The sequence below is a fragment of the Uranotaenia lowii genome, chromosome 3 (genome assembly GCF_029784155.1).
Source record: "Uranotaenia lowii strain MFRU-FL chromosome 3, ASM2978415v1, whole genome shotgun sequence".
Lineage (NCBI taxonomy): Eukaryota > Metazoa > Arthropoda > Insecta > Diptera > Culicidae > Uranotaenia > Uranotaenia lowii.
In genome coordinates, this window is record NC_073693.1 from 311,150,035 (window position 1) to 311,173,513 (window position 23,479).

The window sequence follows — 23,479 nt, forward strand, 5'->3', positions numbered from 1 at the left end:
AAAAGAGAGATATGAAAAACGCAATCGAATTCTTTGAAATAGCTGAGCCGGGACCTAGGATCCGTTAAATTACTTTTAGTAGCTTGACGATAGCAAATTATAGTTTGCTCTAAGGGTTTCTCGAATATCGCTTATAAATTCTCGTGATAAAGTCACAGAAATATTCCTCAGTATAAGTCAACATAATGTAAGATACTGGTGTTACGAGCTGATCTTAAATAAGATTTCGTAAAATCGTAATGTAAAATTCAGTTATCTTTCCAACTCGATCACCTCTTCAAAGTCAACAAATGTGTTAACATGTTTCCTATTAGGAGTTTACAATCGAGTATCACGTCTATATTTCCACTCACGGTCGATGAACTCAAACTAACTACTGAGAAGAACGCGCTATGAAACTCTTTGGAACAACTGGATGGCTGAAGTGGAGACCTCGATTATATGAAAAGAGATCATTCCACTAGCTTGAAGAAAATATATGATATTGTCTGTTTCCTACAAACATAATATCACCCATAGAAGAGGTTGCAAAAATCCAATGCCTATTTAGCAAATCTCTGTGCCGATAATGCGCTGAAATGTGCACTGTGCCGAAGACGGTATGTTTGCAAAACCGTAACTGGCATAAGGACTCGGCTCCCAACCAAAATGATGACCACTACATTCAAGCGAAACAAGAAAAACATTTTATGGGATTTCCTTCCTATTAGATAATTCATCCCAGAAGCAAGAAAATAAAAATTAAAACCACAGCGCTGTAGTGAGAATCGAACTCAAATCACCAATCGTATCGTCTTGCCAGTCCGACATTCTAACCAGTGTACTATTCGAGCTTCATGCAGGACGAGGTATATTTGTCATAGGCTTCCTGTTACCGATTAATCACAAAAAAAAAACGCACAACGGCGGCTTCCCGGCGTTTGGCCTCCTTTCAATGCATTCCTTTGTCTTAAGATGGAAACGGGAAAGGGAACGGGAGTGAAGGAACGGGAAACCCATTGAATGAGAACTGTGCTTTGCTTACTGCTTGCTATTACATACACACGCTACATATGCACAGCTGCTAAAGCCGGGCAGCTTGGCCGGTGTTGTTTGCCGGTGAATTGAAGGAATGTTTTTGTTGTTGCTTTTGCTACATACACACGCACAGCTTAGCCGTGTTTGTCGGTTGATTGAATTAGAAGGATGTTTTTGTTGTTGCTTTTGCTACATTCACACGCACAGTGCTCGGTTCGCTGGCTGCCTGGTGTTGGCCGGTATTTATTTCCATCCTTCTTCGGCTTGTGATGCGATGGGGAGGGACGCGAAAACGTTTTTATTTTGTTTCATTCAGACATACGCAATCCGGTTGCGCTGGGAGGTTAATGCCGGTGGGTGCAAATCGAATCAGTGCCGGTCGCGTTATCTTCTTGTACCAATGATGCTATGAAATTGACTACACGCCATTGGCACAGAGGCTGAATTTTGGGTGATCGTATTATAAATAATAGCACAAATCGTTAATAATATATATACTGCGATTCGCTGGTAAACGGTGGATAATGTGCAACACGAGACCCCATAGTGGTCATATCACCTCTTATTCACAACTCCTATCTCTACCTCCCCGCGGTGCCGGCTGGGGTGCGAGTAACCTAAGCGGAGATCGGGTAGCCAACCCCGGTGGATGCTTTGGTCGCATGCAGACTGAGAAGGTGGCCGCACGCGTCTGTTCCCCAGGTCAGGGGCGGCGTGCAACAACAACCGAGCGTCTGTTCTCCAGGTCAGGGGCGGCTCAAACAGCGTCTGTCTTGCAGCAAGCGGCTGAATTTATGAAATGCAGCTCCCGCCAGCTAAGTCCAAGATGGCAGCCCCATCGCAGGATAGGGACTTTAGGCTAACAACCTACTGCTCCTGATACCTTATATTGTTACAGAAACTGAGAGAAGAAATAACCGAATTGGAACTTTGGCAACGACTTTTAGCATGAAAACACGGACTAGAATTGGAACTTGGAATGTTTTGACCCTTGCCCAGCCAGGAAAGCTGGCTCAACTTGCTAGAGAAGCTAGCCGCCTCAAGCTAGAGATATTGGGACTGAGCGAAGTCCGTTGGCCTAACACTGGAGAACACAAGACACAGTCCGGGCAAGTACTGCTTTACTCTGGCATACGAGGAGAACATGCTACTCGGGAACGAGGAGTTGGTTTCCTGTTAAGCCCGCAGGCCCATGCGGCCCTCATAAGATGGGAACCGATAAACGAAAGAATAATCGTAGCCAGATTCAGAACACGGGTTAGAAACCTTACAATGGTCCAGTGTTATGCGCCAACTGACGTTGCCGATTTGCAGGAGAAAGAGCAGTTTTACAGTCAATTGAACAGCGTGGTTGAGAGAATTCCGAAGGGTGACATTCAAATCCACTTAGGCGACTTCAACGCAAAGATTGGCTCCGATAATCAGGACTTTGAGCGCATCATGGGGCGCCATGGTCTAGGACAGATGAGCGAAAACGGAGAGCTGTTTGTAGAATTTTGTGGCAACAACAACATGGTGATCGGTGGATCGCTCTTCCCCCATCGACCAGCACATAAGGTCACTTGGGTATCCCGAGATGGCCGAACAGAAAATCAAATTGACCACATCTGCATCAGTCGAAAATGGAGAAGGAGCCTTCTTGATGTCCGCAACAAACGAAGCGCAGACATTGCATCCGACCATCACCTCGTCCTTGGCGAGATACGACTGAGGGTTGCGCGTGTCCAACGGCGCGAGGAGAAAGTCGGGTGTCGATACGACGTCCGCCGGTTGGAGAATCCAGAGGTGAAAAGGGCATACGTTGAACAGCTAGAATCCCGAGCCTCGGAACTGCCGACAGACGGAACAGTCGAAGAACAGTGGTGTGGAATCAAGAATGCCTTTATCACGACGAGCCATGGTACTCTCGGTAAAGTTTGTGGAAGACGAAGTGAATGGATGTCGGATGAAACCTGGAGGATGATCGATGATCGGAGAAAGGCGAAAGTCGGAATTGAGCAGGCATGTACCGGGTCAGCCAAAGCAGCCGCCAGCTTACGATATGCGGAGCTGGAAAAGGCAGTTAAACGAGCTTGTAGACGAGACAAGAGAGCCTGGACAAACTCCCTAGCCGAAGAGGGAGAAAGAGCCGCCGCCATTGGAGATATCCGATTATTATATGATATTTCTCGCCGCCTTAGTGGTGCAAGGACTAATGCAAGAATGCCGCTGAAAAACCGAGCAGGTCAGCTGCTGACAGATCGAACAGATCAGCTCAAGCGTTGGACTGAGCATTTTGATCAACTTTTCCGAGTTACAAATAGCAATGGCCAACAGAACCCGCAGCTCGAGGCGCCCACAGTAAGTCGCATTAATGGCGTCAACTCGGAAGCGCCCACGCTGGCTGAAATAGAAGCGGCAATCAAGGACATGAAATCCAACAAAGCGCCTGGAATCGATTGCATTCCTGCTGAAATGCTCAAAGCCGACCCTGCCTTGTCAGCACAAATGTTGCACCGTCTTTTCGCTGACATTTGGGATACTGCAACATTCCCGGCCGACTGGATGCAGGGTATCCTCGTAAAGGTCCCAAAGAAAGGAGACCTAACAGAGTGCGGTAACTGGCGTGGCATAACTTTGATCTGTACAACCCTTAAAGTACTCTGCAAAGTGATCCTGAACAGGATCCAGGAGAAAATCGACGCTACACTCCGACGGCAACAAGCTGGATTCCGATCCGGACGATCATGTGTGGACCACATCACAACGCTACGAATAATACTGGAACAAATCAACGAATTCCAGGACTCTCTTCTGCTGGTGTTCGTTGATTTCGAAAAAGCATTTGACCGACTGAACCACGAAAACATCTGGGCTGCTCTTAGACGACGAGGGGTCCCAGAGAAACTAGTCCATCTCATCGAAGCACAGTACGAGGCATTTTCGTGCAAGGTCTTACACGACGGTGTCTTGTCCGAACCAATCCCGGTAACTGCTGGAGTGAGACAAGGATGTATTTTGTCACCGCTGCTTTTTCTCATCGTAATGGATGAGATCTTGACTGGATCGATTGACTGTAGACCAAACCGAGGATTGCCGTGGAATCCTTCAACCATGGAGCAACTGAACGACCTTGACCTGGCAGACGATATTGTTTTGCTCGCCCAAACACAACAAGACATGCAGAGCAAACTCGACGACCTCACCGAAAGCTCCAAGGCAGCAGGTCTCAAAATCAATGTCGGAAAGACCAAGTCGATGGAAATCAATACAGAAAATCGTTCCAATTTCGTGGTAGCTGGACAACAGGTTGAGACAGTGGAGTGCTTCCAGTATCTTGGTAGCCAGATTACGCCTGATGGTGGTACCAAGAAGGACATCGAAACCCGGATCAGAAAAGCCCGATTTGCGTTTGCGAGTCTCCGAAACATCTGGCGGTCACGCCAGATCTCTCTACGAACTAAGATCCGAATCTTCAACTCAAACGTCAAATCCGTATTGCTGTACGGGTGTGAGACTTGGTGCACATATGCGGTGACGACGCGAAAACTGCAAGTTTTTGTGAATCGGTGCCCGCGGAACATCATCCGCGCTTGGTGGCCTGGCAACTGGATCTCAAACGTTGAACTTCATCGCCGGTGTCATCAAAAGGCGCTAGAAATCGAGATTCGGGAACGTAAGTGGAGATGGATTGGGCACACGCTGCGAAGAGATGAAAACGAGATTTGCAGAGAGGCGCTTGACTGGAATCCAGATGGGCATCGAAGAAGAGGCAGGCCCAAAAGCTCGTGGCGGCGAAGTCTAGCCGCTGAAATCCGCACAGTTGACGAGAACCTTGGCTGGCAGCAAGTGAAGACGCTGGCTCCGGATCGCCAGCAGTGGAGATCTTTTATCTCAGCCCTATGCGCCGGTCAATCGGCGCTGGACCCTTAGGTAGGTAGGTAGATTCGCAATACCAACTAAATAACGAAACGATCGTATGAACTGACGTTTAAAGTCGATTTAAATCGAATTTGAAGGAAGGTCCGCAATGTTTGTAAATTTTGAAACGATTTAGTTGAGTTTTATCTCCCGAGCACACCCATAGAAGAGGTTGCAAAAATCCAATGCCTATTTAGCAAATCTCTGTGCCGATAATGCCCTGAAATGTGCACTGTGCCGAAGACGGTATGTTTGAAAAACCGTAACTGGCATAAGGACTCGGCTCCCAACCAATAAGATGCATGACCACTACATTCAAGCGAAACAAGAAAAACATTTTATGAGATTTCGTTCCTATTGGATAATCCATCCCAGAAACAAGAAAATAAAATTAATAACCACAGCGCCGTGGGGAGATTCGAACTCATTTCACCATTCAAATCGTCTTGCCAGTCTAACATCTTAACCAGTGTACTATTTGAGCTTCATGCAGGATGAGGGATATTTGTCATAGGCATGCTGCCACCGATCAATCACAAAAGAAACGCACGACAGTGGCTTCCCGGCGTTTGGCCTCCTTTCAATGCATTCCTTTGTCTTATGATGGAAACGGGAAAGGGAACGGGAGTGAAGGAACGGGAAACCCATTGAATGAGAACTGTGCTTTGCTTACTGCCTGCTATTACATACACACGCTACATATACACAGCTGCTAAAGCCGGGCAGCTTGGCCGGTGTTGTTTGCCGATGAATTGAAGGAATGTTTTTGTTGTTGCTTTTGCTACATACACACGCACAGCTTAGCCGTGTTTGCTGGTGGATTGAATTAGAAGGATGTTTTTGTTTTTGCTGTTGCTACATTCACACGCACAGTGCTCGGTTCGCTGGCTGCCTGGTGATGGCCGGTAATTATTTCCATCCTTCTTCGGCTTGTGATGCGATGGGGAGGGACGCGAAAACGTTTTTATTTTGTTTCATTCAGACATACGCATTTCGGTTGCGCTGGGAGGTTAATGCCGGTGGGCGCAAATCGAATCAGTGCCGGTCGCGTTATCTTCTTGTACCAATGATGCTATGAAATTGACTACACGCCATTGGCACAGAGGCTGAATTTTGGGTGCAGGCTTTAAGTGAGAAATTCAACGTGTTGTTCTCTCAGTGCAACCAGATGGCTGAAAATCGGTTGTGTTCGTGAGAGTAAATTGACGAATGAGAGAACCGGAAAATTTTGTCGCTCACAACGATTTAAATGCTTTGAGAGAAAAATCTTGCGCTCTCCTGCATACTTATTAAGACCGCCATACATGTCACAAATGCTACAAAAATGTTTGATTGTTTTTTTTCGTGCTTTCTTTATTTGAAACGGCTCATACTTTGAGGGTTTAAGGAGCCAAAATCGTTTTGTATGTTTACAATTGTTTGCTTAGGTCTAGATCATCACTTTTTATAGAGAACAGTAAATAGACAGGGAAATATGAAAATGAAAAGAATTATAGACGAAGATCAAAAGCTTTTAGAAAAAGGTATGTTTCGAACATGTAATCAATGTCTATCGCAGCTAGTACGTCTTTTACTGGGAGGCTTTCCTCGGGCCCGAAGTACGTTTGCTGGGTCTCTTGTCAGAAGTTTACTCTAGAGTATTACGTATACATTTCCTTGGATAAGCCTGAGAAAAATGCCATCAATCGTGCTAAATCAGCAAACACAAGAGGGCCAGAACAAGAACCTGAAGGCCAACGAAAGCTGAACCAGATTGTTCTCGAAAGCGAATTTGCCGAGGGACTGAAAAAACAGCTTCCAGGGTTGCTAGCGATTTTTCGTTTTGAAATTCCAAAGTTTTTCCCGGTTTTTCCCAGGTTTTTTCCCGGTTATAAATGATGACTTTTCCGATATTTTTTATACTCGGCGAATAAAAAATATCAATATAAATGGCTTAAAATGTATAATAATTGTATCCCAAAACTTGTTAACCGATTAGAAATCATGGCAAACACTTCGGCGTCTTGTAACACATAATCTTTTCGTTTCAAATTTAAAGGCTTTTATGATTTTTTTTTAAAACAAATCTAACGAACTGGGTATCTATTCGTTGTTTTGCTCCATAATTTCAACAATTTTGCAAAAAAAAAGTCCGGTTCAATTGATCTTGAAACTATAATGTAAGTACCTTTCAGCCAACATAAATTTTCTAGAATTTCTATGAAATTCTAGAAAAAAAGTATAAATTTTATAGAAATACATATGTTAACAATACATTGAAACATACTATAAAATCAACTTGAATCGGGATTTGTCTTACAAAACTTAAAATCATCAGATTGCCGGAAAATATTTAGTTATTTTCTATTTCCAGTTAAATTTGTTTTGTACAAATCCAAAGACATGTTTTAAAAAAAAATGTTTTTTAACTAAACTATGAATAATTGTAGTACCTAATAGTCATTTGAACTAAAGATTCGTGAAAATATAGAAACCATGTATAAAACTGGGCTGAGGTTTAATTGTTTGAGTGTAAGATATTAATTTTTATCATGGTTAAGACCTTAGATTTCGGAAACTTTAAGCAACAGCTTAACGTAGAATGAATTAAAAACTTTACACTTGCGATGTAATGCTTCCTTCTTCAGACCAATTAAAACGAAATACAGAACAACAACAACATTGAAAAACCAATATTTTTTTCTGATGAAAAAGAGGTGTAACTCTACTTAAAAACGTCTCACACTGCCAAATTATTTGCTTTTTGCATAAAATAATTTTATTAAACCTCTTCAAGTGAGAGTGTAATACCTCTATAAGCTAAAGTCATTTTCCTGACTAGACCAAGGAAGATAGAGAAAATAACACTTTTGTACCATATTGAAACTTACTCAGAAAACTTCGAACTGAGGCGTCAACTGGTGTCAGGTGGATTTTTATCAAATACATATTGAATAGTTGAATTCCTAGATTACTTTAATTCATTTGTATGTTGCTGACCCTCTATAAAAGAGAACCTGGTTAAGTTAGAAACCTCTTTAAGAAAGGAAAGAAGTACAGTTTTGTGTTTAGTTTTGTCGATAATAGTTTCATTGTTAAATTAATAGCGAAAAAACGAAATAACTCATATTTCTCCGCAATTAGTGATAACATAAACGCTTATTTTGCTAATGAACGAAAATAAGCGATTATGAGATGAATCTATATCGAGTCTCTCAAAAATACTATTAAATTTTGAAATAATCCAAAAAAAATTTTTGAAACTTCGTGAAAAAATTTCAAAAATGTCAATTTTCCCGGTGAGGAGCTGAAATTCCCGGTTTTTTCCCGGTTTCCCGGTGACGTGATGAAATTCCAAAGTTTTTCCCGGTTTTCCCGGTTCGCTAGCAACCCTGAGCTTCGCTTAAAAAGATTGCCTTACTATATAGCTATTGAGAAGAATATAACAATCTGCTGACATGTGCGCTATATGAATTTAGATGAATGACGTTGTAGTTCGAAGGTAAGGACCGAGATTCGCTTCTCCATTTCTGGATCAAATTTGATTTAGAGAAATTTATGATCGGGTATCGCTTCTACATTTCAGCTTGTGATGATGTGTCGAACTCAAGCAACCTTCTTTTACAAATTAGGAATTGTTATAAACGTCACTAAAAACATCGATACACAACTTTGACCATGCCAACTGTTCATTTTGAGGTTGAAATTTGTCCTTGCTGATGAAACGATGATGATATTGGGATGAAGAAAGTTGATTTGAATAAAATATACTACTACTTTGAATAAAAACTTACCTGTCCAGTTTCGGTTCCCGGTGTTCTAGGAACGCTTAGAAGCATTCCTAGTTTGGGCGGTAAAAGACTGTCTCCTTTAAGGTCGTCTTCGGAATCCTTCCGGAAGTCTTGCAGTCTTTAGAAAATATGTAATCAGTTCATAACAAAGAGAAAAAAGATATGGTAAATTAGAATCATTCCAAACTTTTCATACTAGGGATGGCAATAAAAAACTCGTTTCAATTCTTCTACGTACATTTATTACAACACGTTTCCATGCAGTTTTGTGGTTGTTTTATCAATCTATACTTACAGCACAGTCTAGGTGTTATTATTCTTATAGTTCTATCTAAGTGCTACGAAAACTTGTGGAAACCCAATCAACCAATTTTCAAATTGAAAACATGCATTTCAAATTGGCAAATGATGAGATAAAACTAAATTTTGAAAAAAAAAAACTAGAGCTTTCCCTAAGAAGTAAGAAAACCAAACGTATGCGCATTTCACTAGAGCGCAGCATAACCCATCATTAGTAGTACTAGTAGTGGTTGGGCGTTGGTGGTAGTTTTTTGGTAGAAGTTAAGTGGATGTGGTGGTTGTTTTGATCGGTAGTAGTTTGCAGTGCTTGCCCAGAATTGCGAGGTTCCTGCAAAAGATTTGCATCATTTGAAATGGTGATCAGGTGCCAGTGCACGGTGCAGTCGATGTTACAGAAAAAGAGGAGACAAAATTACATGTAACGGAGAAGGAGTTAATAACAAAAAGGTCAACACTTGACAGTCTCGGTAGCCGATTATCGATTAGAGGTCTTGAAAATATGATTCCTGGAAATTGTCAGAAAAAACATTTGAGTAAGACTGAAGTTTAATGCTAGCAAATATTTTGGACTGTTGAATGTTGACAGACTCTAGAAAAAGTTCTGAACTATTCGGCATGAGTGTCAGTAGCGATTTTTATTTACAGGGAATATAGTCGGATTAACAGGACCTAGCCAAATCAATATCTCTACTTGTCAATTGGGCACAATTTTTTTGAAAAATGTTGGAGAACAATATTTCAATCCTGTAAACTTTAGATCCACGACAACAAATAAATAGTTAGATCAACTTCTTGAGTATGTCCTTACGTTAAAATTTTAGAATTTGATGGTTTAAAAGTTTACCCTTATGACAGAGAAAAATTAAAATGTTAGCAACACAAACCTTAAGTAGAATCATTGATTGTTTTTTCAAATTTGTTCTATGTAGGATTTTTTGAAATATATTAAGAATTATTAAAATGATTGATTCGAGAATCATAATCTTGACTTAAAAATTGAATACAAACCATGCATACAAATATTAATAAGCCCAAACACATTCGGACACATTTGGAAAATGATCTCAATCTTTTTGTATGATAATAGAAAAAAAAATTAACAAAAGCTTTTTGCATGCATTAAGTTTCTGAGAAAATTCTTGGAGCATCCATAAATCTGTCCTTCCTTAATTGGGAAATGATTCTTCTGGTTGAGATGAACAGGGTTAATGAATTTAAAATCTTAAAATCAAAACTATGCAAAATTAAAAATTGTTACTACCAAAAAAAGCAAATCAAAGTGGCTTTCGAAAGAGTACCAAGCATTAAGCAACCAAGCAATCAACACACGACGAATAATAAATATCGAATAAAGGAAGCATACCTTGCCGCGCTCGATACCGGAAGTGTAAGTTCCGGTTTCCGCTTCTGGGCTTCCTCTTGCCGATGAGCCCGCAGCTTCCGTTCGGCCAGCAAAAAGTAGGTGGCCGTTATGTGATTGTACTCATTTCGATCTAGAGCCCTACAAGAAAGAATTCCGATGTGAGTTTTACATTTAAAAAAATATAGTTTAGGTTTGAGCCTACTCTAAGATTTCCTCTTTGGTAGCAATCTTGCCGTTGATCATCTTCTGGATGATCAGGGTGTGGTCCTCCTCGCTGACCTGCTCCCGGCTGACCAGGGGCAGATATTCGGGCGTGTCCTCGATGGCTCCCTCCATCAGCCACGGGTCCTCGGCAATCTGCTGCAAGGTGTAGCGCTTTTCCGGTTCCCGTACCAGCATGGCAGCGATTAGTCTGTTGGACAGAAATAACACGTAGAAATCGAAAGTTCAGAACACGTGCGCTTGGAATCACCGGAACGTGACCCACGAGCGAGGGATTAAATTGTACACTTACTGTCGGCAGCCCTCGGACACGTGATCCGGCATCGTGTACTTGCAGTCCATAATCATGGTGAGCGTTTCGGAGTCGTTAGCCTCCTGGAACGGGGGGTGGCCACACACCAGCATGTAGAGAATCACCCCCAGGGACCAAACGTCTGGAAGAATAGTGGAATATTAGTGGGCACATGTTGATTCTTTTTTTTTCAAAAAAAAATTAGAAAAACAAATAATATAATTCAGGAATTTTACAGGTTTTTAATGACCAGTCTGTCAGTTCCTTAGTCAGTCAGTCAGTCAGTTTCTCAGTCAGTCAGTCAGTTCTTTTGTCTGTCAGTCAACTTCGTAGTCATTCAGTCAGTTTCTGAGTCTGTCAGTCACTTTCTTAGTTAGAAAATCAGTTCCTTAGTCAGTCAGTCAGTCAGTTCCTTAGTCAGTCGATCAGTTTCTTAGTCAGCTTCTGAGTCTGTCAGTCAGCTCCTTAGTCAGTCAGTAATTTTTTTAGTCAGTCAATCAGTTCCTTAGTCAGTCAGTCATTTTCTTAGTCAGTCAATCAGTTCCTTAGTCAGTCAGTCAGTTCCTTAGTCAGTCAATAAATTTCTTAGTCAGTCAGTTAGTTCCTACGTCTGTCAGTTAGTTCAATTGTCTGTCAGTCAGTTCCTTAGTCAGTCAATCAGTTTCCTAGTGAGAAAACCAGTTCTTGGTCAGTCAGTCAATCAGTTTCTTAGTCAGTCAGTTCCTAAGTCTGTCAGTTAGTTCCATAGTCTGTCATTCAGTTCCTTAGTCAGTCAATCAGTTTCTTAGTCAGTCAGTCAGTTCCTTGGTCTGTCAATCAGTTCGTTAGCCAGTCAGTCAGTTCCTTAGTAAGTCAGTCAGTTTCTCAGTCAGTCAGTCAGTTCCTTAGTAAGTCAGTCAGTTTCGTAGTAGCTTCTGAGTCTGTCAGTCATTTTCTTAGTCCGTCAGTCAGTTCCTTAGTCAGTCAGTCAGTTCCTCAGTCAATCCGTCAGTTCCTTAGTCAGTCGATCAATTTCTTAGTCAGCTTCTGAGTCTGTCAGCCAGTTCCTTAGGCAGTCAGTAATTTTCTTAGTCAGTGAATCAGTTCCTTAGTCAGTCAGTCAGTTCCTCAGGCAGTCAATCATTTTGTCAGTCAATCAGTTTCCTAGTCAGTTAGTCAGTTCTTCAATCAGTCAGTCAGGTACTTAGTCAGTTAATTAGTTCCTTAGTCAATCACTCCGTTCTTTAGTCAGTCACTCAGTCAGTTCCTTAGTTAGTCAGTCAGTTCTTTAGTCAGTCAGCCAGTCAGTTCCTTAGTCAGACAGTCAATCAGTCAGTCCGTTCTAATGATAGCGAAGAATTAGAAAAGAAAGAGAAACCTACCAACTGCCGGTGCGTCGTACGAATCACCCAACAGAATTTCCGGTGCCGAATACGCTAAACTGCCACAGGAGGTTTCCAGCTTTTGGCCCGGACAGAACTTATTGCTAAAGCCGAAGTCTGTTAGCTTCACTACACCTAACTTCTCGAAAAATACTACATTTTCTGGTTTGAGGTCCCTGAAATTGACACAAAAGACACATTAAAACTTCTTTAAATATTTTTGGCTTTTTCGGTCTTTTTAGTATATCAAACAACTTTGTTTTGAAATACCCGACGTTTCGACCAGTTTTGGTGGTCTTTTTCAAGGGAACTAGAAATTTATTATAGATTTACAAATTTGTTACGGAGCGTTGTTAATTAATAAATTATGTAGTGTGTAACTCACTTATCAGTCTGTTGTTCTTGTCAGTGTCGTTTTTATCCAACGGTTAGGAGTCCAGAATTTGCTGCTCGTCTGTGGTAGACAACATGTTATTTTAGTACAATAGATTAATTTTAACTATCTTACATTTTTGCACGGATAAAAAGTAATAAATTTCATCCGTTTTTCTACGGTCCCACTGCACATCAACGTTAGAATTTAAAATGGTGTCTGAGATGTGTGGGACGTGTGGGTATAATCATATGTTGAATTTTCTGGTTCGGATCTTAGGTGTGGAAATGATTGGTTGTGTACAGTGTGTGGGCTAAGTGTGTTTGTACTATTTCTATTGCTGTTTTTTGTTTTGGTGTGTGTTTTAACTGAGTGTAGAATTCCTGCGTATGTAGCACTAAGTCTGGCGGTGTCGGTTCTAAAGTTTACGGCATTCTCGGTGTTGGTTATATGGCACATCTCCAATACTCGAAGGCTTGATTTGTATTGGGCACGATCGATGATTCTCGCTCTGATGTGGTCAAACCTGTGTGTTGTTGAGATGATATGGTCTGTCATAGCTGTTGTCTCTCCGAGTTTTTTCTTTATGTCCGTGGTGTCTGTGGTTCCATTGGCGAGTACTCTCTCATATTTGTTTACATCGGATTTGTGTCCGTACAATCTTTTTGTAAGAGTGTTCGTACTCATTCCAATGTAAACAACTTCGCAGTCACGAAGTTGTTTACATTGGAATGAGTACGAACACTCTTACAAAAAGATTGTACGGACACAAATCCGATGTAAACAAATATGAGAGAGTACTCGCCAATGGAACCACAGACACCACGGACATAAAGAAAAAACTCGGAGAGACAACAGCTATGACAGACCATATCATCTCAACAACACACAGGTTTGACCACATCAGAGCGAGAATCATCGATCGTGCCCAATACAAATCAAGCCTTCGAGTATTGGAGATGTGCCATATAACCAACACCGAGAATGCCGTAAACTTTAGAACCGACACCGCCAGACTTAGTGCTACATACGCAGGAATTCTACACTCAGTTAAAACACACACCAAAACAAAAAACAGCAATAGAAATAGTACAAACACACTTAGCCCACACACTGTACACAACCAATCATTTCCACACCTAAGATCCGAACCAGAAAATTCAACATATGATTATACCCACACGTCCCACACATCTCAGACACCATTTTAAATTCTAACGTTGATGTGCAGTGGGACCGTAGAAAAACGGATGAAATTTATTACTTTTTATCCGTGCAAAAATGTAAGATAGTTAAAATTAATCTATTGTACTAAAATAACATGTTGTCTACCACAGACGAGCAGCAAATTCTGGACTCCTAACCGTTGGATAAAAACGACACTGACAAGAACAACAGACTGATAAGTGAGTTACACACTACATAATTTATTAATTAACAACGCTCCGTAACAAATTTGTAAATCTATAATAAATTTCTAGTTCCCTTGAAAAAGACCACCAAAACTGGTCGAAACGTCGGGTATTTCAAAACAAAGTTGTTTGATATACTAAAAAGACCGAAAAAGCCAAAAATATTTAATGAAAAACATCCGGTCGTAGCATAAAAACAAATTAAAACTTCTTGTTGACCAGAAAATTACAAATTTAACAAACCTGTGCACAACATGTAACTGATGGCAGTAAGAGATGGCCCTGACAATTTGTCGGAAGTACTCCTGGGCCAGATTCTCCGACAGACCCTTGTCGTGTCGCATGATATAGTCATAGAGATCGCCACCGTCGCCCAATTCCAGAATCAGGTAAAGCTTGGTCTGGGTATCGATCACCTCGTATAGTCGCACCACATGCGGATGCTGAACCAGTTTCATACATCTGTAGAGAAATACACAAATTCAGATACCATTTTTGTTTATCATTAAACCCAATAACTCTTACCGCACTTCCTGGAAAAGATGCGCTCGGGAAATCTCGTCCAGTTTGGTCTTCTCGATCACCTTGACGGCGACCTTTTCGCCGGTGAATACGTGCCGGGCCAGCTTGACCACGGCAAAGTGGCCGGAACCGAGCGTTTCCTCCAGGTCGTATAGGCCAGCTATCTTCCCGTCGTACACTCCGGCCCGGCTTGCCGGGGACAGCCCAAAGTTGCGCTGCATGGCTGTGGTTGCTTTTGGATAGGACTGTTAGGACCTATCAAGATAAAACTGTTGCGGTTGGCGCGATCACCACTGTTTAGGTGATGTCCTTATTTTCTATGTTGATCCATTGGTTATCCTGAAATCAAAGTAAAAGAAATGGAAAATAAGAATTATTGTAATGGAGGATTTTTGCTTCAGTGCATTCGGATCACTCTCACAAACAAATTTTCATATCCTTACATTTTTTATGTTAGAGCTTCAAAATATATCTGAATAGGTATTTGCATTTAGTTTTAAATTCCATCTTCAACAATGGCATTTGAATGAGTATGATTCAACGTGACGTTAATATGTTTTCACGATTCCTTAATAAAATTTTTCTTTGTGTGGTTTTGTGGTTTAAATCCATGTGCTATAAGATTTTAAGCATGTTCTCAAAAACTCCCTCCTCAGCAACTTTGATGAGCTTCAGATGAACTACGTTCATAAAGATTTCGTGGCAAAGCCGAAAAATTGCAATTTTAATTTTATTTTGTACGTATTGTTTATATCTACCAAATATGAGAACTATTTGGACATCGTGTAAATAGACTTTTTTCACATAATAATAACCTACTAATTGCCCCTAGTGAAGTGCGCTCGAACAGGTTTTAACGGCATATTTTCCTGATCCAGGATCCTGGAAACTGATCTTGTGTTCGTTCTGATCCTGATTTCTGACACTAAGAGGATAGCATTCAAGCCTTCTAAGCAAGTAGTCATGAGATCGAAACCCGGTCACGGCATACATAGTACTCTTCCTGTGGGCTGGTGATTTTAGCATTTGTAAAATGCTTACCATTATAACCTTGACAGATGTGTTCGTTTTTTTATTAATGCTTAACACATACTGGCCAGTTCTTACGATGACATTATTGATGATATTGGGTCCTGATCCAGAGCCTGATCTTGTAACTTGAACTCACTATCTTATTGTTGATTCTGATCGTAGATAGTGATCCCAGTTCCGAATTCTTGATGCTGATCTCAAATACTGAGTACCTTATCATGTACTGCATCCTGATCCCGAACGAGAATCCTGATCATAATCCTGGATCACAATTGTGGACCTTTATTCATACTCTGGATCTTAATGCCGGATTCTAATACTAAACTGGAGCCCATCTCTCAATCCCGAAGCCTGATTTCAAAGGCTCAACTTGGATCATGATCAACATTGAAAACTTTCTTGTTGAGTCTTTTATGTTTCGTTTTTTTCACAAGAAATAATTTTAAAAACGATCGTAAACACGTGGATTCAAATAGATGACATTACCGTATTTGGAAAAAGCATTTGCAAGCTCTTGCCAAACCTATCAATTTTGAGTGTTGTGATATTTTTTTTAAATTTTCTTTTTTTTTCGCTTGAACCCTTGTCTAATTATATTTCTCTGTACTAAGGACTGTATTCGAAAAAATGCAACACTTTGTTTTGTTAATAACTTCTGCATGCATGAATAAAAATTGATAAAATTTTTCAGTAAAGCTAGTGAAGCTAGTGTAATGTTAACATATGTGAATTTTTTAAGGCGTTCTGTCAAGTGGTCTTTGAGATACCGTCCAATACAGAAGGTCATTGAAAAAACTTTCTGGGCAGGATCGTAAAAAAATCAGGAAAGTCCCAGTTGGAGGCCCAAAAACAGCTAGAAATCAACTATTCGACCAAAGTTCATATGGTAAATTGTTTAAGAAGTCCTAGAGAATCTAGCAGTGAGCAAATTCATTCTAATTTTGACTATTCATGGAATGAAGGTGATTGATTCCATGAAGGTAGCGAGAATATTACATATTTTGAGTTCATCTAGTTGAATAATAAACATGCCTGACTTTATTTCTACAAGATATAAAAGCTGCCCGCTGTAAAACTAATCAAATTATGGTGGTCAAATCGTGCGCAAAATATTGGAACCTATAGCGATAAGATATTTTGAAAAATAACGTAAAGGACAGCAAAACGAATTCTGTAGCGGGCATCTGGCAGGTTCCTAGCCAGAAACTTTTCGTTGACAAGTCTTGCCTGGATGTTTCGGAGATAAACAACTATTGACACAATGAATGGTTGAATATAGAAAGATGGGAGCAACCAAATGCGACCATTATCCCTGAATAAAACTTCCATAGATCCTACAAACTCTATGTTAATTGGATTTGGAATGGTGCAATTACTTGAAAAAAGAAGTGGAATGATAAAAAGTCAAATATGTTGTTTTTGTGCTGAAGAAGCTCGTCGGCAGAAAACGCTCACCTTGCCTTGATTAATGGTGCTTATACTGCCTCAAGGGGGTTCTCATTATGCCCCTACAGTGACTGGTTTCTAGCTTTCGGCAAAAAATTTTAAAATGCATTTTTAAACGTTTTTATCTACTTTTTCAAGTTTCATCCAATTAGGTAATTCACTATTTGAGTGTCTGAACACGAAACAATGAATTCACATATTATAGCTGTTCTCTATGGTTAAATAAACGTTTTCCTAAAGGCCATTATGCCCTTATCTCCCCTACACATCACAAGGCAACTGTTTTCTATACATTGAAGTAATTTTTATGTTGAAATCTCCTTCAGTTTTGATTTTATTATAACTGTTGTCTTAAACGCCGAACCATCAACCATTGATGCGCCTATTTATGTTTTGGCAAAATTTCTGATTTTCAGGCAATATTTTCGTTTGATTTCATTGAAAATGCTAGAAACTAATAACTTTCATACGACAAAGCTGAAGTTTTCTAAAAACTATGTTTTTTTATAATTTTATGGAATACTAGCTGACCCGGTGTGCTTTGCTACACCTTTCAAAAACAAATGTTATTTTCAGAAACTTTTTAAATTTTTATTGTTTTGTTGGCATTATTTTAAATCAAATAACAACAAAATTAATAAGCAACCGCTTTAAAATGAGAACTACAGCTGGAGTTTCGAATTGCAATACAAAGATGACTTAAACAAATTTTCTGAATCTTGATCTGTGCATTTGTGTTAAAAATATGATAATTTTAATCTGTTTCTTCAAGCTTCGCCCTGAAAAAGGAGGGTCTCAAATTAATCTTACGCAAACAATCTAATTTATGAAATCTGGTTGGTTTTGCTTGATATGTTCTAAAAACTGATAAGAGAGCCCCCCTGTCCTCCCTTTCACCCCCTGGTGAATGGAGGACGGGATCTTTAATAATCATACCCATTTTTTTTGTTCCCCAAAATCCTCTTATATCATATATAGTTCCATTGGTTGATAAGTTTTTGAGCTTTGCATCAAAATTTATATGGAGCCTTCTACTTTCTTCCCCTCTCAACACTGTGAAGCGTAAGAGTCTATAACAATCGTAGAAACATATCTCGTAACCAAGTACCTTTCCATGCCATATTTGTTTCCATTGGTTGGCTTCGTTAGCATAAATTGTGAACTTATGCTTACAAAATTGTATTGGGTTCACCTCCCTCCTCCTATGTACCTACTCACTGAAAGGAGGATGGTGTGTCAGATTATCATAGAATCATACCAAAATGAATTTTTATGTAAAGTTTTGTCCATTTTTCGGATTTAAAAAAAATTAAATGCATTCCTCTTCCCTTCCTTTATTCTCAATTCTATCCTCCTACTGCAAGAAAGGAATCGTTTCAACATAAAAAAATTTCTAGTATTAAAATGCCATCCCATGCCAAATTTGGTTTCATTTGCGTTGTAATTTATTGGGTTATGCATAAACTTGAAAGGAAGTACCATCCCCCCTTCCGTTCTGCCCATTGAATGGAAGGGTGAAAACTTAATATTCCTAAACATATTTTTCGTATTCAAATATTTTATGATGCCAAATTTGGTATCATTTGCACGATTTATTTTCAAGTTATGAAATAAAATTTGTATGGAAGCCCCTTTTTCCCCCTTTATATCTTTCCGCTGAGAAAAGGTGGGGCTTCGATTTATTATAAAAACATTCGTCTCCAAATACCCTCACATGCCAAATATGGTTCAATTTTCTCGATCAGCTCTCCAATTAAACTGAAAATTGAAAGGAAGACCTCTCCCCTCCTTTTCATCCACTTCTTTGAAGGAGTGAGGGATACCAAATATTCATAGAAGCATTTCTTGTACTCAAATATCGTTCCACGCCAAATTTGGTTCCATTTGCGGTTGTAGTTCTCGAGTTATGTAGTAAAAATTGTATGAAACTCCCCTTCCTTTTTCCTTACTCCCCGCTGGAAGAAGGAAGGGGTCTCAGACAATCATTAGAACATGTCACGTTCCCAAATACCCGCCCATGCCAAATTTGGTTCCATTAGCTTAATTAGTTTTTGAGTTATGTGAAAAATTATAAAAGAGGCCCCTCCCCCCTTCATATCTCCCTACGGATAGAGGGAGGGGTCTCAAATAATCATAGAAATATTTTTCGTATCCAAATACCCTTCCATGCTAAATTTGGTTCCATTTGCTTTATTAGTTTTTGAGTTATGTAAAAAATTATGAAAAAGGCCCCCCCCTTTCTTCTGGAAAGAGGGAGGGGTCTCGAATAACCATTGAATTATTTTTCGTATCCAAATACCTTCCCATGCCAAATTTGGTTCCAATATCTTGATTAGTTTTCGAGTTGTATGATCAATTGTAAGGTAGCCCCCCTCCCCCCTTCCTATCACCCCATTGAGAGGAGGGAGGGGTACCTAATATTCATAGAAATATTTCTTGTTCCCAAATATCACCCCATGCCAAATTTGATACCATTTACTTGATGCGTTCTCGATTTATGCGAAAAATTGACTTCTGCTTGGGAGGCCCCTCCCTCCCTTCATGAGAAAGGGAGGGGTCTCAAACTATAATAGGAACCTTCCCCTGCCTCCAATACCCCCACCTACTAAGTTTCACGCAAATCGGTTCAGTAGTTTCCGACTCTATAGGGAACAGACAGACAGACAGACAGACAGACAGACAGACAGACAGACAGAAATTCATTTTTATATATATAGATAACAAAAGTTAGGGTTGCCATATTCGGAGGCAGTTCATCCAAAAAGAAAAGTTTATCAAATATGTTTTTAGATCTTCAATTCTTTCTTAGAGTGTTAGTTAGAGCTAAGATTTTAAGTTTTAATGATAAAAAATCATATATTTATTCTATTTAACCTGTTATTTGAGGATGGAGGCATTTAACAAACATTATGGGGGCATACAAAAACACTCTTATTCCACTATCTTATCATCATTAAACCGTCATTTGTTTTACTTTTGAAGAACATTTGAATAAGAGTAAAAACCACCCAAGTTTTTGTTTTGAGCTTCTTTACGTTTTTTTTCAAAATTCAAAATACAGGGTGGCCAGCGGATGTCCATAATCAAATTCCCGGGTTTTCCCCGGTTTTCCTGAAAAAGATTTTAATCTTTTTTCCAGTTTCAACATACCCAGATAAATACTTTCTGTACCATAGAAAAGACATTTTACAATTTTTTAATATGAAAGAAAATGAATCGTATTTAAATTTCAAAATTTTATTCTAAATTCAATTGGTAACACAGGTTTACAAAATTTACCCTTAATGAAGAGTCAAGATTAAAGAATTGTTTTCTATTTGAGGCGCTGATTCTAAGCAATAAGCTTTTTTCAGCTAAAGAGTTGGTTAAGTTTTCGTTGACCTTTGAAAATACATTTTTTTCTAAAAATGTGTATTTACCTTTTTTTTAGAAAAATTGAATAACATTCGAAGGATTTCAAAATTATAGATGTTTTGCCATATAAATTTCTTTGAAAATCGTGAATTGTATTGATTCTGTAAAACACGGAAAATTCGTAGACATTTTAAAGAATTTTACGCCAAAAGTAAGGCATTGTTTTAAGAGATCTACAACACCTAGGAAACATCTGAATTTTCGAGGGCAACATAAGTTTGTAGAAATCATAAGGCCTTTTGATCCAAAGGGGTATAATTTCGAGAAACACGCATTTAAGATGTGGTGTTTTATTATTTTCCGTATATTAAAAAAAAAACTTTTTTTTTTCGAATGTTAACATATAAAAATAAAATTCTTGAAATCTAAAAAAAACCACAAAATATAGTTTGAAATATGAATAAAAGATTGACGGTGTTAATTCCAAATCTAACATTTTTGCACTTATACCTTTTTGACTCTGAAGTCCTCATATAGATTTATTTACTCAGAGCTGATGAGGTTTAGAGCTTCCAAACGACATGTTTCTTAAAATAGAAGTGATTGAGAAATTTCGAATTAAAAAAATCCAATGTAATTTGAAAAAAGAATTTTAATTTTTAATTTCTATTCTAAGTTTCGAACTTTAAAATCTAGATTAATTTTAGTTATATAAATTGATTTGTTTTTCAAAAATTTATCTTTTCCACAGAAATTCTCAAAATAGACTCTGATTTTGAAGCTGTGTATTTCTTTAAAAATTGCATTTTAATTTTAATCTTAAATTGTAAATTTGAAATTTTAGTTTGATTTTTTAATCAGAAATCCTACCCTTAAACTTGAATTCTGAATATGAATTCTTCATCTGCATTTTGAGTCGGACTTCTGTATAAATAATAGAAATTTCAATCCGATCTCTTAATTTGAATTTTCCACCTGAACTTTGAATTCAAATTAAATTCAGATTCTGAAACTCTTATCAAAATTTTGATAAGAGCTGATGGCTGATGGTTATTTCTAATATTTAACGAAAAAATTCAAAAAGGGCACAAAAACATACAACTCCATTTATTGTTGAATCACTACAGAACAAAATTGACCAATTTGTATCTTAAGCTTCTGAAAAAAATTATATTGATGAACTTTCCTATTAAGTATGTAAGTATATTAAGAGGAAAATGATTTTTTTGGTGACAGTTTTTCCCGGTTTTGATTTCAATGCCCGGTTTTCCCGGTGCTATTTTCAATTCCCGGTTTTTTCCCGGTTTTTCCGGTTTTCCCGGTTCGCTGGCCACCCTGATTAAATATTACATAAAAAAAGAACAAGACCTTGAATGAATTTTTATATTTTTCGAGTTGGTAAATTCATAAATTTCTTTCTTGCCTGATGTTCAAAGCGTATAACCCTCAGAATGCTTTGGTTAGATATGCTGTCCAGGCAGTCATTTCCCCAAATAGGCGTATTTAACCCGATAGGCCCATTTAGGAACACTGTCCCCTACACATCAATTTGAAATTTTTTAAGTCTATGATTTGGGAACAGCATAGGTTTAAATGGTATTATTCTAAGGTCACGACAATAGACTGAGTCGATTTGGGGTAATTTTTGAATTTCTCAAACCCTGGGGTCTATAATGCTTCGTTTTGGTTCAAAACTCATCCATGATTTTTTGCAGAATTTTTAAGTAACGTTTACATGAGTAAATTTAAACTTATAGGTTTCTGTGGAAAAATTGAAAATTTGTACTCAAAAATCAACGTAATTTTTGTTTTTTTCTTTAATACCGAGCCTGCTGATGGTTTTGTGCTAATTTATAAATTCTCTAAAGGAAACTTTCTGCTGAATAACTTTGTCGAAGACCATTGCTTAGTATCTTATTAGACATACACAAATTTTTAGCTGTTTAACAGGGATATGTCTTTTGACATTGAAAATCAATAAATTCAATTGACATCACTGCTGGGTGCTTAGCGAGGTATTTCATGACTACTTTTCAAAGTAGTCCTTAAAAATTCTGCAAAAAATCTGCAAAATCCCCAGGGTTTGAGTAATTAAAAAATGACTCCAAATCAACTCAGTCTAATGCACGTTTGTTTATCACATGATCGTTTGAGAAAGTTTTGCATAGGACTCAAACCATGTTAGTAACAAAAAAACCATATTTTGATGAATACCATATTTTTATGTTGAAAGATTGTGCCTTTTTAAGAAATTTTATTGTGCTTTTAAGTAGAATATCAAAAGTTAACTTCATTAAAACTCTTAATCCCACTATGCTTCACAAAATGCCAAACCCAAAATTCGTCCACAATAATCGAAAGAATTTCGAGGACCAACTCATTTAGACCTCAACGCAGATATTGTTTGAGCTGTCCGCATAATTGAATTAAAATATTTCTTTTTTCGGCAGCGCTCTTAACCTTGCCCCAACCGACAAGAAGGTAAACAGAAAAAAAAAACGAGCCGAAAAAAACAGAACCACACACACCAGATATAAAAGATGGGACCATAAAATATGGAAACCCGTTAAAGATAGCTGCCTGCCATGGCACAGCATATGGCGTCACGGAACTACCGTAAATGTCACCGTATGGTCGCGACCTTGCCCGGATCGACCGACACGGACGTTTTGCGCGAATGCTGTGCGGGAAGAAGCCAGCAAAACAAACGACCTTTGGGAAGGACGGAACCAATCTATAAAACTGTCTGTGCTACGTTTATTATGAATCTGTTGCGCGATTTTGGCGCACACCACAACAGATGTTTGGGCTGGGATCAATTTGCAGCCGAACGTACCGGATTTGAGCAAGCTGCAGGTTTGTTTTAGTTTTTATGCATCAAAATTATTTGTTATGGGAAAAATTGATGCATGTTCAAACCAATTTATTTCGTTTTCTTGGACGCTACTGAAAAATTTAATTAAATATGAATTGATCTTAAATAAAAAGAAGAGATACATAGTTGATAAAAACATAGAAAATATTAGAAACGAATTATGAAACTTTTGAGAATTATGCCACGCATGTGTGGTAAATACATCTCAATTTATAATATAACTGATTTGGACATATTTTA

General features: G+C 38.7%; 1 protein-coding gene across 8 annotated transcripts in view; it reads right to left on the reverse strand.

Annotated features, from left to right (window-relative positions):
* Nucleotides 1-23,479, reverse strand: part of LOC129750781 (SNF-related serine/threonine-protein kinase-like) — a 140,333-nt gene that overhangs the window by 13,722 nt on the left and 103,132 nt on the right. For all 8 annotated transcript variants that reach the window (XR_008738487.1, XM_055745831.1, XM_055745830.1 and 5 more), the window contains exons 3-9: nt 14,536-14,871; nt 14,254-14,472; nt 12,226-12,401; nt 10,865-11,006; nt 10,553-10,762; nt 10,351-10,488; nt 8,691-8,805 (exon numbers count right to left, since the gene is read on the reverse strand). Coding sequence is in view for 7 of the 8 variants with exons in the window: in XM_055745831.1 (XP_055601806.1) it covers nt 8,691-8,805; nt 10,351-10,488; nt 10,553-10,762; nt 10,865-11,006; nt 12,226-12,401; nt 14,254-14,472; nt 14,536-14,753 (1,218 nt within the window). In the remaining variant the exon portion in view is untranslated. The remainder of the gene's footprint in view (nt 1-8,690; nt 8,806-10,350; nt 10,489-10,552; nt 10,763-10,864; nt 11,007-12,225; nt 12,402-14,253; nt 14,473-14,535; nt 14,872-23,479) is intronic.